The 13,810-nt window shown below is 41.5% G+C and overlaps 1 protein-coding gene and 1 long non-coding RNA gene across 12 annotated transcripts in view; one reads left to right on the top strand and one right to left on the bottom strand.

Moving 5' to 3' along the window:
* Positions 1-13,810, bottom strand: part of LOC141726972 (secretory carrier-associated membrane protein 1-like) — a 132,353-nt gene that overhangs the window by 9,309 nt on the left and 109,234 nt on the right. For 7 of the 11 annotated variants that reach the window (XM_074532126.1, XM_074532125.1, XM_074532130.1 and 4 more), the window contains one exon: positions 8,044-10,981. The exons of 1 other annotated variant lie outside the window; for it this stretch is intronic. In XM_074532126.1, coding sequence (XP_074388227.1) covers positions 10,823-10,981 — 159 coding nt within the window. In that variant the 3' untranslated portion in view covers positions 8,044-10,822. Of the gene's footprint in view, positions 1-8,043; positions 10,982-11,079; positions 11,113-13,810 lie in introns of those variants that run through there. 3 more of the 11 variants (XM_074532134.1, XM_074532132.1, XM_074532131.1) reach the window with 2 other exon arrangements.
* LOC141726973 (uncharacterized) overlaps positions 1-13,810 on the top strand; it is an 88,565-nt gene that overhangs the window by 32,851 nt on the left and 41,904 nt on the right. Inside the window, exon 2 of the long non-coding RNA XR_012577930.1 lies at positions 7,863-7,960. This is a non-coding gene — a long non-coding RNA (uncharacterized LOC141726973). The remainder of the gene's footprint in view (positions 1-7,862; positions 7,961-13,810) is intronic.

Below are 13,810 nucleotides of genomic sequence, written 5' to 3'. Positions count from 1 at the left end.
TGTTTAACAGTCTCAAAACATTAAATATATTTTATGAGGGTGGTGATGCTGGCACGATACTCATAAGTCCAAAATCGGGTCCTGACTGGTATTGTCAAGATTGTCTGGGTGGTCTCCTTCAGGCTTCTTTTTCCATTTTTCCAAGCTTCTGCCATTCTTTCTGTTGGTCTGTTCTGATCTTTTTCTGGTCGTTCCAATGTTGGTTTTGCTGCTTCTAAGAATGGCTTTATGTTCTTTGCTGGGATCCACTTTGGGCCGGCCACTGTGGAAACACAAGCATACCCTCTCCCCCAGGTTATTAATGAAAAGGGGCCCCTAATTTGTTTGGTCTCTGGGCCTTTGATGAACACAGGTGGTTTTTCTTTTAGCTGTGGGTTGGTCGAATTGGTGAAATGCCTGATGATCGGGGGAGTAGGCTCCCTAAATGAATTGTTCAAAAAAGGGAAAACATAAAGAGCCTTTGCCAGCCTTTCAATAGGAGAAAAGGTCTGGAGTCCCCCTCTCTGTTGGTCAAGGACCCTCTTGATGGAACGGTGGGCCCTTTCAACAATGGACTGCCCTGTAGGGTTGTGTGGTATGCCTGTGTAATGTCGTACACCCCACTGATTTAAAAACTGATGGAACTGGAGTGAGGTGTAAGCAGGGTCGTTATCTGTTTTTATCTTCTGTGGAATGCCCAAGGTGGAAAATGCTAGTAAATAATGTTTGATGACATCTTTTGTCTTTTCCCCAGTGTGTGCAGAAGCAAAGACGGCACCAGAGAAAGTGTCAATGGACACGTGGATATATTCCAACCACCCAAAGGGGGCGCAATGTGTCACTTCTGTCTGCCAGAGCTGGAGACTCTGCAATTCTCTTGGATTGACTCCTGCTCCAACAGAGGGAAGGGCATAAGATTGACAATCAGGGCATGTTACTATAATAGATCTTGCTTGGTCCCTAGTGATTTTAAACATCCCAACCAAAGCAGGGACATTTTGATGGAAAAACTGATGGCTAATCTTAGCCTGTTTGAAAATACTGGGAAGGGTGTTTTGGACTACCATGGCTAGAGCATCTGCTCTCCTATTTCCCTCTGTGATAAAATCAAGAAGGGTGGTATGGGACCTTGTGTGCATAATTTAGTAGGGATGTTCTCTGTGGGATAGAATACAAATCAAACGAGAGAGTAAATCAAATAACTGGAGGTTAGGGATATCTTTTAGTATTGAATTTTCAACTCACTGCACTATGCCATAGACATAGGCCGAATCTGCAATTAAATTAATTGGTTCCTTGAATTTAGAAAAAGCTCTGACTACTTCAGCCAATTCGGCAATCTGCGGGGACCCATGGACGATGTCAATGCCTGACTCCCATTGCTGGGTAGTTGGGTTTTTCCAAGTAACAACTGATTTATGGGAACTCCCAGATCCGTCTGTAAAGACGTTCAGAGCTTTCAATGGAATTGGATTTTTAAGGGTTTGGGGGCCAAATTGAATAATTTATGCTTTGGTAAATAGATAGAAATTTGTCCGGGGTAACTGTCTAAGGCGTACTGCAGTGCCTCAGATGTTTGTAACAGCCAATTAAAGTTGTTCGGTAGTAAGGGGCAAATATATATTGGCAAGGTTTATTCCTGTGAGGGAATACAGACACACTCTAGCCTTCATGATTAGGTGAACCAATACTTCCTGTGGTGTAGTGATTGTCTTGTTGGGCTGGTGGGTTCTAAAAACCCATTGAATGATTATCAAGGGATCTGAAGATTTTTGATCCCACTGGAAAAGCAATGCATGATACCTTGGACTTGTACCCAGGATGGTTAAAGAAGAAGGTATGCTAGGGTGGTACCTGTGTGCCTATTTTTCTTGTATTGCTTGAGCTACCTTTTATATTGCCAACCTGGCCTCCGGTGTTAATGATCACAGAGTGTCGAGTTCCTTGTTGTCCTCCAGAAGGTGGAACAATGTCACGAAGTCCTCGGTGGTAATCCCCAGCAGTGAACAAATCCAGTTGATGCTTCCAAAGAGTTGTAATTCCCGCAGGATCCTGGGGTTATCCTTAAACTGCAGAGGCTGGGTTGTGATGGTCCTTTCCACGATTTTGAGGCCAAGGTACTTCCAAGGAGCAGTCTGATGGATCTTCTCCTCTGCGATTTCGAATCCTTGGCTTTGTACAGCATCAATAACATCTCAAACTGCACCGTCTAAACCAATTTGGGTTTCCGCACAAATAAGAATGTCATCCATGTAGTGAAAAATGATGGCATTTTGGTGTCTCTGTCAGATTGGTGAGAGAATTTGGGCCGTGAATCATTGGCAGATGGTGGATGAGTTCTTCATGACCTGAGGTATAACTGTCCAATGGTATCTCTATAGAGGTGCCTGTTGGTTTAGGGATGGCACTGAGAAAGAAACAGGGAGCATCTTCCGGATGTAGTGGAATATTAAAAAAGCAGTCTTTAAGGTCAACAATCACCATCTGCCAGTCTCGAGGCAACATTGAAGCTAAGGGTAAGCCAGGCTGGAGGGGACCCATGTCTTCAATGACCTCATTGATCTTTCTGAGGTCTTGCAAGAGCTGCCACCTCTCTTTGCCTTGTTTTTGAATGACAAAGACAGGTGTGTTCCAAGGGCTAGTGGATAGTACTATATGACCCTTGGATAGCTGGTCTTGCACGGGGGACTGCAGCGCCTTTAATTTCTTCTCTGGAAGGGATGACTGATCCACCCATATGGGGTTATCAGTCTTCCAAGTCAGCTGGAGGGTGGCACGCTGCTCAGTGGCTCTGACTAGAAATCCTGTGGTGTTAGGATTTCTAGTCTCGTCCCCATTGAGACAAAAGCTCCCTGCCCCAGAGTGTCACTTGTGCCTGAGTTATAAAAGGTCTTGCCATGGCAATTCTGCCTTCACATCCCTCAAAGCATATGTAATTTTGGCTTCTGAAACTGGTTGTGGCTCCCCCGATGCCTGAGATGACCCCAGCTGCTGAGACAAGGGGCCAATCTCTTGGCCACTCAGAGCGGGAAATGATGGTGACATCCGCTCCAGTGTCGAACAGTCCTGAAAGGTGGATCTTTTTTCCTTTCTGGGACAGCACACACTCTATCACAGGTCTGTTGCAGCCTAGAATTTGGGCCCACATTACTAATGGGTCATCAGGTGTTGTGGTAAAGTTTGGTAATAAATAAGCTTGGGCAATAACTGTCCCTTTAGGGATGAAAAGAGGGGGGTTTAAGCACAGTACTTGGACCAGGATTTCTTGTAGGCATGTTACTGTAAAAACTTCAGGTAGGACAATGAGTCCTTCCATCCCCTCTCTGGTGTCACAAATTACTAAAACATCCCTAGGTCAATCCTCAGGCCTATATTTGCCTGTTGGAAGGTGGTGTACAAAAGTGTCTTCAGTTTGAATGGAAAGAGCACTTACCAGTGGCCTCTGGGTTCTTGTCGCATGTTGAGCTCCTCTGCGGTGATGGAGCTGTTGTGATGGACTGGAGAAGCTCAGCACACCTGATTCTCCACGATGGTTGGGAGAGTGGAATGAAGCAGCCGTGCATTTGGTGTCATCGCATGAGGCTGCCCTGTGCTCTGCAAGGAGTTTCCTGAGGGCTGGTGATTTTGTGGGTGGTGGTAAGCACTTTGACATTCGCAACATTGAGGACACTGACACTTAGGGCACCCCTAGGATCAGGATTGATTATTACCTTTATTATAACAGTTACCTTCATAGTGTCCCATTTCCCCACAGTTAAAGCATGGTCCCTTTTTCCTGTTGTTATTGGGTCTGTGGGGGATTATTTGTGCAGCACGAGTGCTTCTATGGTTCCCTCACAGGCAGCTTTGACTAAGGTGACATCTTGGTCTGCCTTCGCTCTGATGGTGCAAGCCTTGACCATCTGAGAGATGGTTGGCTTGGGGTTGAGGGGAAGAGAACGTAGAATATCTCTGCACTTGGTGTTTACATTGGCTTCAGCTAGGTGTAGAAGTAGCTCTTGCCGAGCTTTTGGACCCTCTATTTGTTTGTTTATTGCCTGTGTAAGACGGTCAACAAATTATATGAAAGTCTCATCCAGTCCCTGACGAATGTCAGTAAAGTCAATGTCTGCGGTTGTCCTGTCCAGTGTTTGTAAGAATGCTGTTTTTGCGGCACCTTTTATGTCTTCTAACACGGCTCGAGGGAGGTCTATTGACTGATCTCCTGGCTTTGTGAAATCTCCCTCCCCGGCTAAATGGTATAATGTTAAATGTGCCCACCCATCTTCTTGAGCATAGTCTTTTAATAGTTGCTGTAGTTGTTTCTTCCATACTGCCCCCGACAGGATGAATTCAGTGGGGGAGAGTAGGATGTGCATAAAGTGTCTTAAGTCATGGGGCACCATAACATGGGCCGCAAACACAGCATTTAGTAGGTTGTTAAAATAGGATGAGTTCCTCCTATGGTCTTTTGCAGCCTTACAAAGGTCCTTCATTTCTCCGTGGGAGATGGATTCCCATCGCAGGTTAGCTCACCTGCGATACCGCACTGGTGCCACTTGGATTTTTGATACCAGCTCCAAATCCCCCTCCTTGACTGCTGCCTTCTGTATCTTCTGCCAGGGGTCTTCAGGCTCATCCTCAAACTCAGATGAACCCTAACTCTCTTCCTTGGAAGAAGTTTGCCTCTTGGCAGAAGAGCCGGTTTTTCAGCTGACCAGCACAGCCTGTTGTTTTGGGCTTTTGGTAGCCAAGATGGCTACCTTCCAGTCAGCATCCCAGCAACCCCGCCTGCAGCTTTTGCTACCCCTCTTTCTTTCGTGTCCCGCCAGCCATGGGTCTCCCACCTCCCTTTTTCTTCGTGTCCTACCCACAGTTTCTCTGCCCCTTTTACTTGCATCCCACCATTTTGCTGTCCTCCTGCTTTCTGGGGTGTTGACCTGCAACCACCAATGGTCCCAGGAGAAGTCAATTGAGCCGCCAAACTTTCAGCTGGGTGCGCTTTTCTTTTGAAATCTCCTAGGGCCACAGAGATAAGGTGTTTATCCTGGATGAGTCCCCATTTGTGAGAAATGACAATCACTTTTAAAATTCCAAAGGTTTATTAAACCTTGACAAAAGTAAAACAAAAGACTGAATAAGAACAAATTGCAGTGCTGGGAGCATGGAACCAAACTGCCATGTGCTCATCTACAAAATGCCTTTTATATCCCTGGGGTTGCGTCAGCCAACCCTGGCCCCTCCCAAAGTCTGTCAACTCTTCCTTGCCGTCCATTGGTGGAGACTACTTTAGTGCAACTTGATTGGAGGTGAGGTGTTGCCATGCCACGCCCCCAGCAACAAGCTTTTCCCATCTGTCCTGGGTTGACTATATGATGCTTTTATCTCAAATCATCTCATTTTGTTTATGCTGAATAATAAGTTTTGCACCTTTGTTTTGCATAGAAAAGAAGAAACCTCACAACTTTATAAAAGTTGTAAAGCTCGGTATGTTTATTACGGCGCCGGACACATGCGGAGAATGCTCTCCTTAAAAGGCATGCGTACCTCTGAGAACTTCAGATCTCCTTTTATCCCCCTCTCAAATACATATCCATACAGTTTCACAATAAGTTCATACATATTCATTTTTATGGGTTTCATGTGACTTTTACCACTAGTTCCTTTCTTATCAGAAAGAATTCCGAGGTCAGGCTGACTTGCCCTTACAGCAGTCCCTGTCTCTCTCTATCATCTTCTGTCTCCTCCCCTTTCTCTCTGTCCTTCGCTGAAGTAACTTCACTGAGCTTAGGCCTTGCAGTCTGGCTAAATAACTATGATTTCTAACCCCAGACTCAACTCAAAAATGTACATTTCACCTAAATTAAAATGGATTTCTATCCTGGAAAATTTTCACTTTGCTTCACCTTTAAGACTTGTTGCAGAGAAAGAAGGGGGAGAGAAGAAGCACATTGCTTTTTTTCAGACACTGCTCTCACTCCTACACATTCCTGCTCCTGGACTGTGTTGTCTGTGGATGGACAGACAGCGGGACAGAGCTCTTTTTTGGTTTTAGTTAGTTTAGCTAGCTGAGGCAAAGAAGTTCCTGGACTGTGGTTTTTTCCTTTTTTCTTTGGACCTCTTGAAACCTGCTCTGGACTGAACACCCAGGGGAGCACCGGCAGCTGCACCTGTGGCCCACCGGGCCGGGCCTGGCCTGGCCTGCAACATTTCCAGCACTGGAGTGACTGATAAGAGACTGAGTGAGCTGAGCTGCAACCCGGGGACAGGGTTTTCTCAGTTTGTTGTCTTTTGGAGCAGCAAGGGGTTTTATTGTTTAATATTGTTTAATAAACAGTTTTTTTCCACTTTTCTCCAAGGAGGTATTTTCTCACAGACTGATTGGGGGGAGAGGCCGATTGAATTTGCTTTCCTACCGGACCCCCTTTGGGGATTCTCTCCCAAATTTGCTCTAAACCAGGACACCATCTCATGCAAGAGGCACATGTACACGCCCTCCCTTCACAAGTCTTTCACAACCAAGGCTGTCTGGTGGCAATGATACCGAGGGGTAAAGGGGACTATGGGGAGAACAGAGGATGTCTAAACAACAAGACTATGATAACATATCTACATACCAATAAAACTTCTTTTAACATATATACAATTTTCATTCTTTATTTGTGAGAGCCAATCCATCACATTACCTAGCTATAACAATGATTCTAAGTAAAAAAGAGTGGTTTAGGTTTTTTGACTGTGTCATGCAAACTGCTGTGAGCTTGATAATACTAACAGTGTATTCTAGTGGTAAAAACTATTTGCCTGGGTTTTAATAAGATTCGGGCTGATACTTTATTTATACTGCTGTTCTTTTCCTCCAAATTTAGACCCATTCAAGAGTCTGCTGTTCACATATCTGACAGTTTGGTGTATCAATGCCTTTATTCATGTGTCTTAGATTATATTTCATTTGCCTACCTATGTCACCATCCTTATTCACATAAATTCCAAGGATTCATCTAGGAATGCAAAAATGGTATTTAAAGTGCACTAACCATTGGAATAAATAGTTTGTTATGGAAATATCATAAAGCATTTGTAAAATATTTGTATATTCTTTTTTCATCTTCTCATTTCCTGACTAGTGTTCATTAATGATTTTTCATGGGGGAGAACAGAAGAACAAACTACAGGACACCAGAAGCATAAAGAGATGGTCCTTTTAGTTTGGGTCAGTGGCCTATTTTAATGCTGTAGAAAGAAGAATACTTCCTGCACTATGAATGTGTAAAGGTGGTCAACCTGAAATTTGATCCTGATACTTCAGGCAAATTCCAGAGACTTTTTGACCTGTAGCTCTGCTAGAATCAATGTTCCTGGATAGTTCTTTGTGACTGCTGTGTTTAGTCAGTGTGGTTACCCAAAGCTGCAATTAGGAATTAAATACTGTACTAGTAGAGAAAAGCAAGGGACACAACACTGTACCTTCACTGAAAGCAGATGTGCTTGCATGTATGCAGGTTGACTCTAGCAATTCAAACTACTGTTTGAGCTTCTCTGACATAGAATGCTGAGTTTGTTGTAGCCAGAGGCAGTAATTTTATTCTCATGTCATAGTCACATTTCCCTAATGACACAGATTGCACGTAGACAATGAGACATGATAAACCAAGACTTCAGAAAAACTTTTTCAAACATCTCCCACAGAAACTGCAGTGTTATCATGTCTCTATACAATATATAGGGAATAAATTATCCCTGTATTAACTATAAACTGTTGAGCCTTTTAACTCTGTTTTACATGATCAGTAGTGTTCCAGAAATTATAACTATTGTTTTGTGGGTATACATATAAAATAAATTTACAGGTCCTGTTCTGTTCTTACTGCATGTTCTATTCACTTGGTTTTTACAATTCATAGAATATCTTGAGTTGGAAGGGACCCATGAGGATCATCGAGTCCAGCTTCCGGCCTTGCACAAAACACCCCGGAATCACACCATGTGCCTGAGAGCACTTGTAAGTAGATAATCTGCCCTGCATGTTATCCTGACTTTCAAAAGAAAAATCCCTATATTGTTCAAAACTATACAGATCAAACATTCAGAAAAAGAAATCTTTTTTTATTCTATGACACTGGGTTAATACAATAAGTATACAAAGCTTCTGAACTACTCAGACATGCAACAGAAGGACAGAAGTGCATTTGTAGAGAACTGTGACATTCATCAGGATGGCAGAGCATTATTAGTAATTTACAAAATATACAAACATCCCCCAGATAAATAAAATCAACTCCTAAATTACAAATCAATGACTACAGACACTCCAGTGTTTAAACTTCATGCTGTGAACTCAATTTGCTACAATACTACAAAATGACAACTTAAGTGGGCACCATACTCTGATTAACTAATAAGTGTAAAATCTAGTTTTAGTTAGGTACAAAATATTCTAACAAATATCAACCTTCTGTTGTCAAAGGTAAACTCAAACACCACCTCCCTCCCTTTAGGGCTGCAAAACATCAGAGATTTCTGGTTTGAATAATTCACATGTAATTGAACCTTGAATTTCACTTAGGAGGTTAAAATCTGTACATTCAACCCATGACATTGCAAATCAACAATCCATATATATATATATTAAAAAAAACAAACATTAAATATGTTTTCTCAATGAACAGTTAAACTTTGAGGGGGAGGGAGGAATCTAACTGTCAAATTCAGGTTTTATTCCTAATGTTTCTTTCATAATATATTTTGGTAATGTATGCTATTATGCAATCTTAGAACTTAAATTAAATTGCAAGGATGATGTCCCTGGGATTCATATCCAAAAGATATCCAAGAGAACTTCTTAAATTCAACTCAAAAGTAACCATAGTAGAGTTCCTAGATACAACCCTCAAGTTAAATAAAAAAGATTATGAAAAGAACGATTTTGAGATACAGCTGCTAGAGGTGTGATGCCTGATCTCAACAGAAAATTGTGACTTCTGTCTGGAAAGTGTTTAATAACATTCCACCCCAATTTAGGTTTAGTGTTAGCATAGAATTGTAGAGCCCCTATTACACAGAATATTTAAATTAATTTTACCTTAATGATGCAGAGAATATTTAGAAATAAGTATATTCAGTAATATAAACTTCAGCATAGGTGAAACTACTGCATTAGTCCAAATTCAAGATGGATTTAATGAAACTGGTAAAAGAAAGGATACTAGTAGGGACTTCATGCTAACAGTACAGTCCTGATCAGGGGATTAAGCAACAGATTTTTTTTTGTAATACTATTATGCTATTATAAATACACTGCAGTGAAAAAAAAAATCTATCAAAGTCTGTTCACATTCAGAACATGGAGGGGCCTCAGAAATTTTACCTTTTACTAAAGGTAATACACCTTTAAGAGCTGAATTAATTTCATCTACAGTGTGTACTTACACAGGTTATGGGATGGGGTCCCTTCCTGTTTTAATTTTCTAAAACAGAGTTTTAAAAAAAGCCCAAGTATTGTGCATAAGACTAATGAGGCAATCCAAGAATATCAAATAGCCATCAAAGGAGAGAAACGGCACTTAATAGAAAGATCTGATTCAATTCTAGAATATTTTGGTAGTATGCACCATTATGGACTGTTCAGTTCCACAGCACCAATTTAACCTCTTAGGCCTCCAGTTCAATGAGCTAAAATTAGCTTTGTGAAAGATGAAAATTTCTCACTTTTCTAATTCAAAAGTTTAAAAGCTGTTTTTCCTTCCATCTTAAATGAAATCACAGAAATAGCTGAGTTAAATAAAAATGAAAGCATGTATCTGTTAAATGCCATTGCTTAAAAAGCATGATTTTAGGAAATTAAATACTGTATATTTAGATTTTTGGACAAGCAGTAAACATTGTGACTGATAAGGCGGGAGATTTACTACCACTGTTAAATACAAATCTACACATCCCAAACACAACAAAAATACCACTGCATGTAAGAGGGAAGTGTGGCATGAAACTAGTGTTCTAGAAGTCAATATTTGTTTCTTTTCCAACAAAATGACTGCCCCAAGACATGAATACTGAAATTAAAAATAGAAAATATATAATAATTTAGATCTGTGATTGAAACCATCAGTTAACTTCCTTAAACTATATAGTGCATTGTACATTCTATTACAGAGAATGATTCTGCATCATAGTAATTTCTCACAGGTAGAGAACACTCCATGAAAATAGATAGAAACAAATGATATAACTTTGTGCAGGCAAATTCTGGACCAAAACACTATTTAAACAAGTACAGATGACAGTATTCATGCAAAATTACAGGTTTCTATCAAAAGACTTATCCTAAAAACAACCCAAGAAAATAATTTATATCTATTCTAATTGTATTTGTCCTCCAGCAGCTGCTGAAATTGCAAAAGCATAGCCAAACCTAACTTTTTACATCTCTCAGTCTACCCCATTTATAGCAGAAATAGGGAAAACAGTTTTTACAAAGAAAAACAATTTAGCCAAAGTTCTTTCCTGAAGTTAAAAAAACCCACCAAGATGAACCACTAAAAAACTCTCCAAATTCTTAATATATTTGATCATTGTATACAACAATTCATTCTCATTCAGTTGTTGAAATCACTTATCCTCCCTAAATAAGGAAAGTTTATTATTCCAAAATGCAACATCTCAAATAAGCACAGAGAATGGTTATCTTTTAAAAACAAACAAATTATAAAATAAACAAACATTTCCCATTTTACCTATGCACTGCTGCAGAAGAAACAAATATGCTGTGTGTATCCTGATATATGTTTTTAGGGAATATAATAAGTGACTGGAAAATAAAGTACAATGGAAGACAACTGTCATGATTTTTTATATTTCTCTACATTCAGTTACCCTTGAACACATTCTGAGCTGCACTGGTTGCTGCTGTTGATGCAGCATTGGCTGCAGCAGTTTGTACAGTTTTGTTGGACATCACTCCTGTTGCAAACTCCTGCTGTGCTTTCTCAAAACTAGCGCCAGTAATGTGGTAGAGACCATGCACCTAGGGAGGTGGAAAAGCAGTAAAAAAGCATGCTGAAGCTTCAATTTCTTGGTAGAGTAATAGCAACGTCTCAAACATGAAGTAGAGCCGTGTGGTAGAAAAATCTGGTTTGTTCATATGTTTGGGATAATCTGAAAATGAATAAACAGAAATTTTTCCCCCCACAAATTCTACAACTTCTGATTGCCCTGCTGTGCGTGCAGTTTGACCGTAGGATGCCTGTACCTTTTTCCAAGTTTACGTGTGTGCTATCTACTGTCTGAAACAACACATCCAAATACACAAATAGGCTGTATCCTTAGCATAACATATGCTAAGGGTGCTTGTTAAAAGTAACAGCAAGAAACAAAAAGAAAAAAAATATTTTTGAATCTACTGTGTCAATAACATTTCAGTGAACTTTTTTACATAATACAATCTTAATTTTACTGATTGACATGGTTGCAAGTGCCTATTAAGTTATGACTGAACATTTGTCCTGGTTTCTGCTGGGAGAGTTAGTTTTCTTCTCAGTAGCTGCTACAGTGTTGTGTTTAGGATTCATTATGAGAATAATGCAGATAATACACTAGTGTTTTGGTTGTCACTGAGCAGTGCTTGCTCTGAGTCAAGCACTTTTCAATGTCTTCAATGTCTCATGCTCTGCCAGGGAGGAGATGCACAAGAAGCTCGGAGGGAGCATAGCCAGGACAGGTGACCTGAACTGGTCAAAGGGATATTCCATACCATGGAACATACGCCCAGTATATAAATTGTGGGGATATAAGGCCCAAAAAACCTTGCTCAACGAGACTTTTAAAAGGGCTTGCGGTGGTTCATGTACTCTGAGTTAGAGGCATGGGAGAAATACTAACAAGATGTTCTCAAGAGGTCAAAAAAAACCCCCAAAAGTACAACCTACTGGCAACTGTAGAAAATCAAAGAACTTTGGCAAAAGGTTTAGAGCAGCATTCAATCAATATGAAACACTTCCCAAAGCATTACCTTTGCCCATTCAACTTAGCAAACTCCAAGCCCATTTGATTTTAAGTTACTCAAAAATTCTGAGAAGAAGGAATTAGAAGAAGAAGAGAGACAGAAAAGATATAAAAAAGAACAAACATAGCTACCAACACCTGGGTTCCAGCAGTGTTCAGATAGAAATTCCAAGAGGAGGTAGGGTCAAGACGTGCTAGTCGCATGTTTGGTCCCGCTGCAACTTGAGGACCAGGGAAATGAAAATGTGAATGAAGGTTCTTCCAGGTTGAAGGGTTCACCTAAGGCAGAGCAGCCTACCCCCTGCATCACAACCACCTCAGTTAAGAAATAAAGGGTAGTTGTCATTGGTGAATCCCTTCTGAGAAGAACAGAGGGATGGATATGCCAACTGGACCCAACCCATAGGTAAGGGACATGATTAAGAAATTTCCCAACTTGGTATGGCCCACTATTGGCTTTCCAGGTGGTCAGCAATGAAGTCCAACAAGAAGTCTGTGGACAATCAAGGGGGACCTGAGGGCCTTGAGATGACTGGTTGAGAGATCTGGAGCACAAGTTGTGTTCTCTTCTGTCCTGCCAGTTGCGGGGAATGATGGGGCAAGAAACAGGAAGATCATGCAGATGAATATCTGGCTTTGAGACTGGTGTTACCAGCAGAATTTTGTGGGTTTTGATCATGGGTTGGTTTACATTACCCTGAGCCTGCTGAGAACAGATGGGGCCTACCTGTGTCAAAGGGGAAAAAGAATCTTGGCTCAGCAGTGAGCAGGGCTACTTGAGAGCTTTAAACTAGATTGGAAGGACAGGGATAAAGCCAGACTGGAGAGAGATAAGCCTGGGGGTGACACACCACTGCTTGAGGGGACAGTGAGCTAGCAAGGTCCTTCGGTCTGCCATATCAGTGGAGGCAGGGGATGAAGATCCATATGGCAGCAAGTATGCAGGGATTATTGATGTTAAAAATCCCAGAAGCACCTGTGAATAGTCATGCAGGAATTAGGGCATCTCCATGCAAAAAAGGCATCAGGGTGATTAGCACAACTGAAGTGCATCTACACCAATGCATACAGAACAGGCAACAAACAGGAGGAACTGGAAGCCATTGTGCAGCAGAAAACCTATAATATAGTTGCCATCACGGACACAATGGGATGACTCTCAGCTGGAGTGTTGCAATGAATGGCTATAGACACTTCAGAAGTAACAGGCAAGGAAGGTGTGGTAGCCCTGTATATTAAGGAGTGTTTTGATTGTCTAGAATTTAATGGTAGTGATGATAGGGTTGAGTGTTTATGGACAAGAATTAGGGGGAAGGACAACAAGGCAGATATCCTGGTGGGAGTTTGTTATAGACCACCCAACCAGAATGAAGATGCAGATGAAATATTCTGCAAGCAGCTGGGAGAAGTTTCACAATCATTAGCCCTTGTTCTCATGGGGGACTTAAACTTACCACATGTCTGCTGGAAATACAATGCAGTAAAGAGGAAACAGTCCAGGAGGTTCCTGAAGTGTGTGGAAGAGAACCTCCTGACACAGCTGGTAAGGGAGCCAAAAAGGGAAGAAGCCCTGCTGGATGTGCTGTTTTTGAACAGAGAAAGACGTGTTGGTGATGTGATGGTTGGAGACCATCTTGGGCACAGCAATCACAAAATGACAGAATTTTCAGTTCTCAAGGAAGTAAGGATGGGGGGGGGGCAGGAAAACTGCCACCTTGGACTTCCAGAGGGCAGACTTTGGCCTGTTTGGGAGACTGGTTGAGAGAGTCCCTTGGGAGGCAGTCCTGAAAGGCAAAGGAGTCCAGGAAGATTGGATGAGCTTTAAGGAGGAAAAATTAAAGGTGCAGGAACA

The sequence above is a fragment of the Zonotrichia albicollis genome, chromosome W (assembly GCF_047830755.1).
Source record: "Zonotrichia albicollis isolate bZonAlb1 chromosome W, bZonAlb1.hap1, whole genome shotgun sequence".
Lineage (NCBI taxonomy): Eukaryota > Metazoa > Chordata > Aves > Passeriformes > Passerellidae > Zonotrichia > Zonotrichia albicollis.
This window is presented reverse-complemented; position numbering and strand designations above follow the sequence as displayed.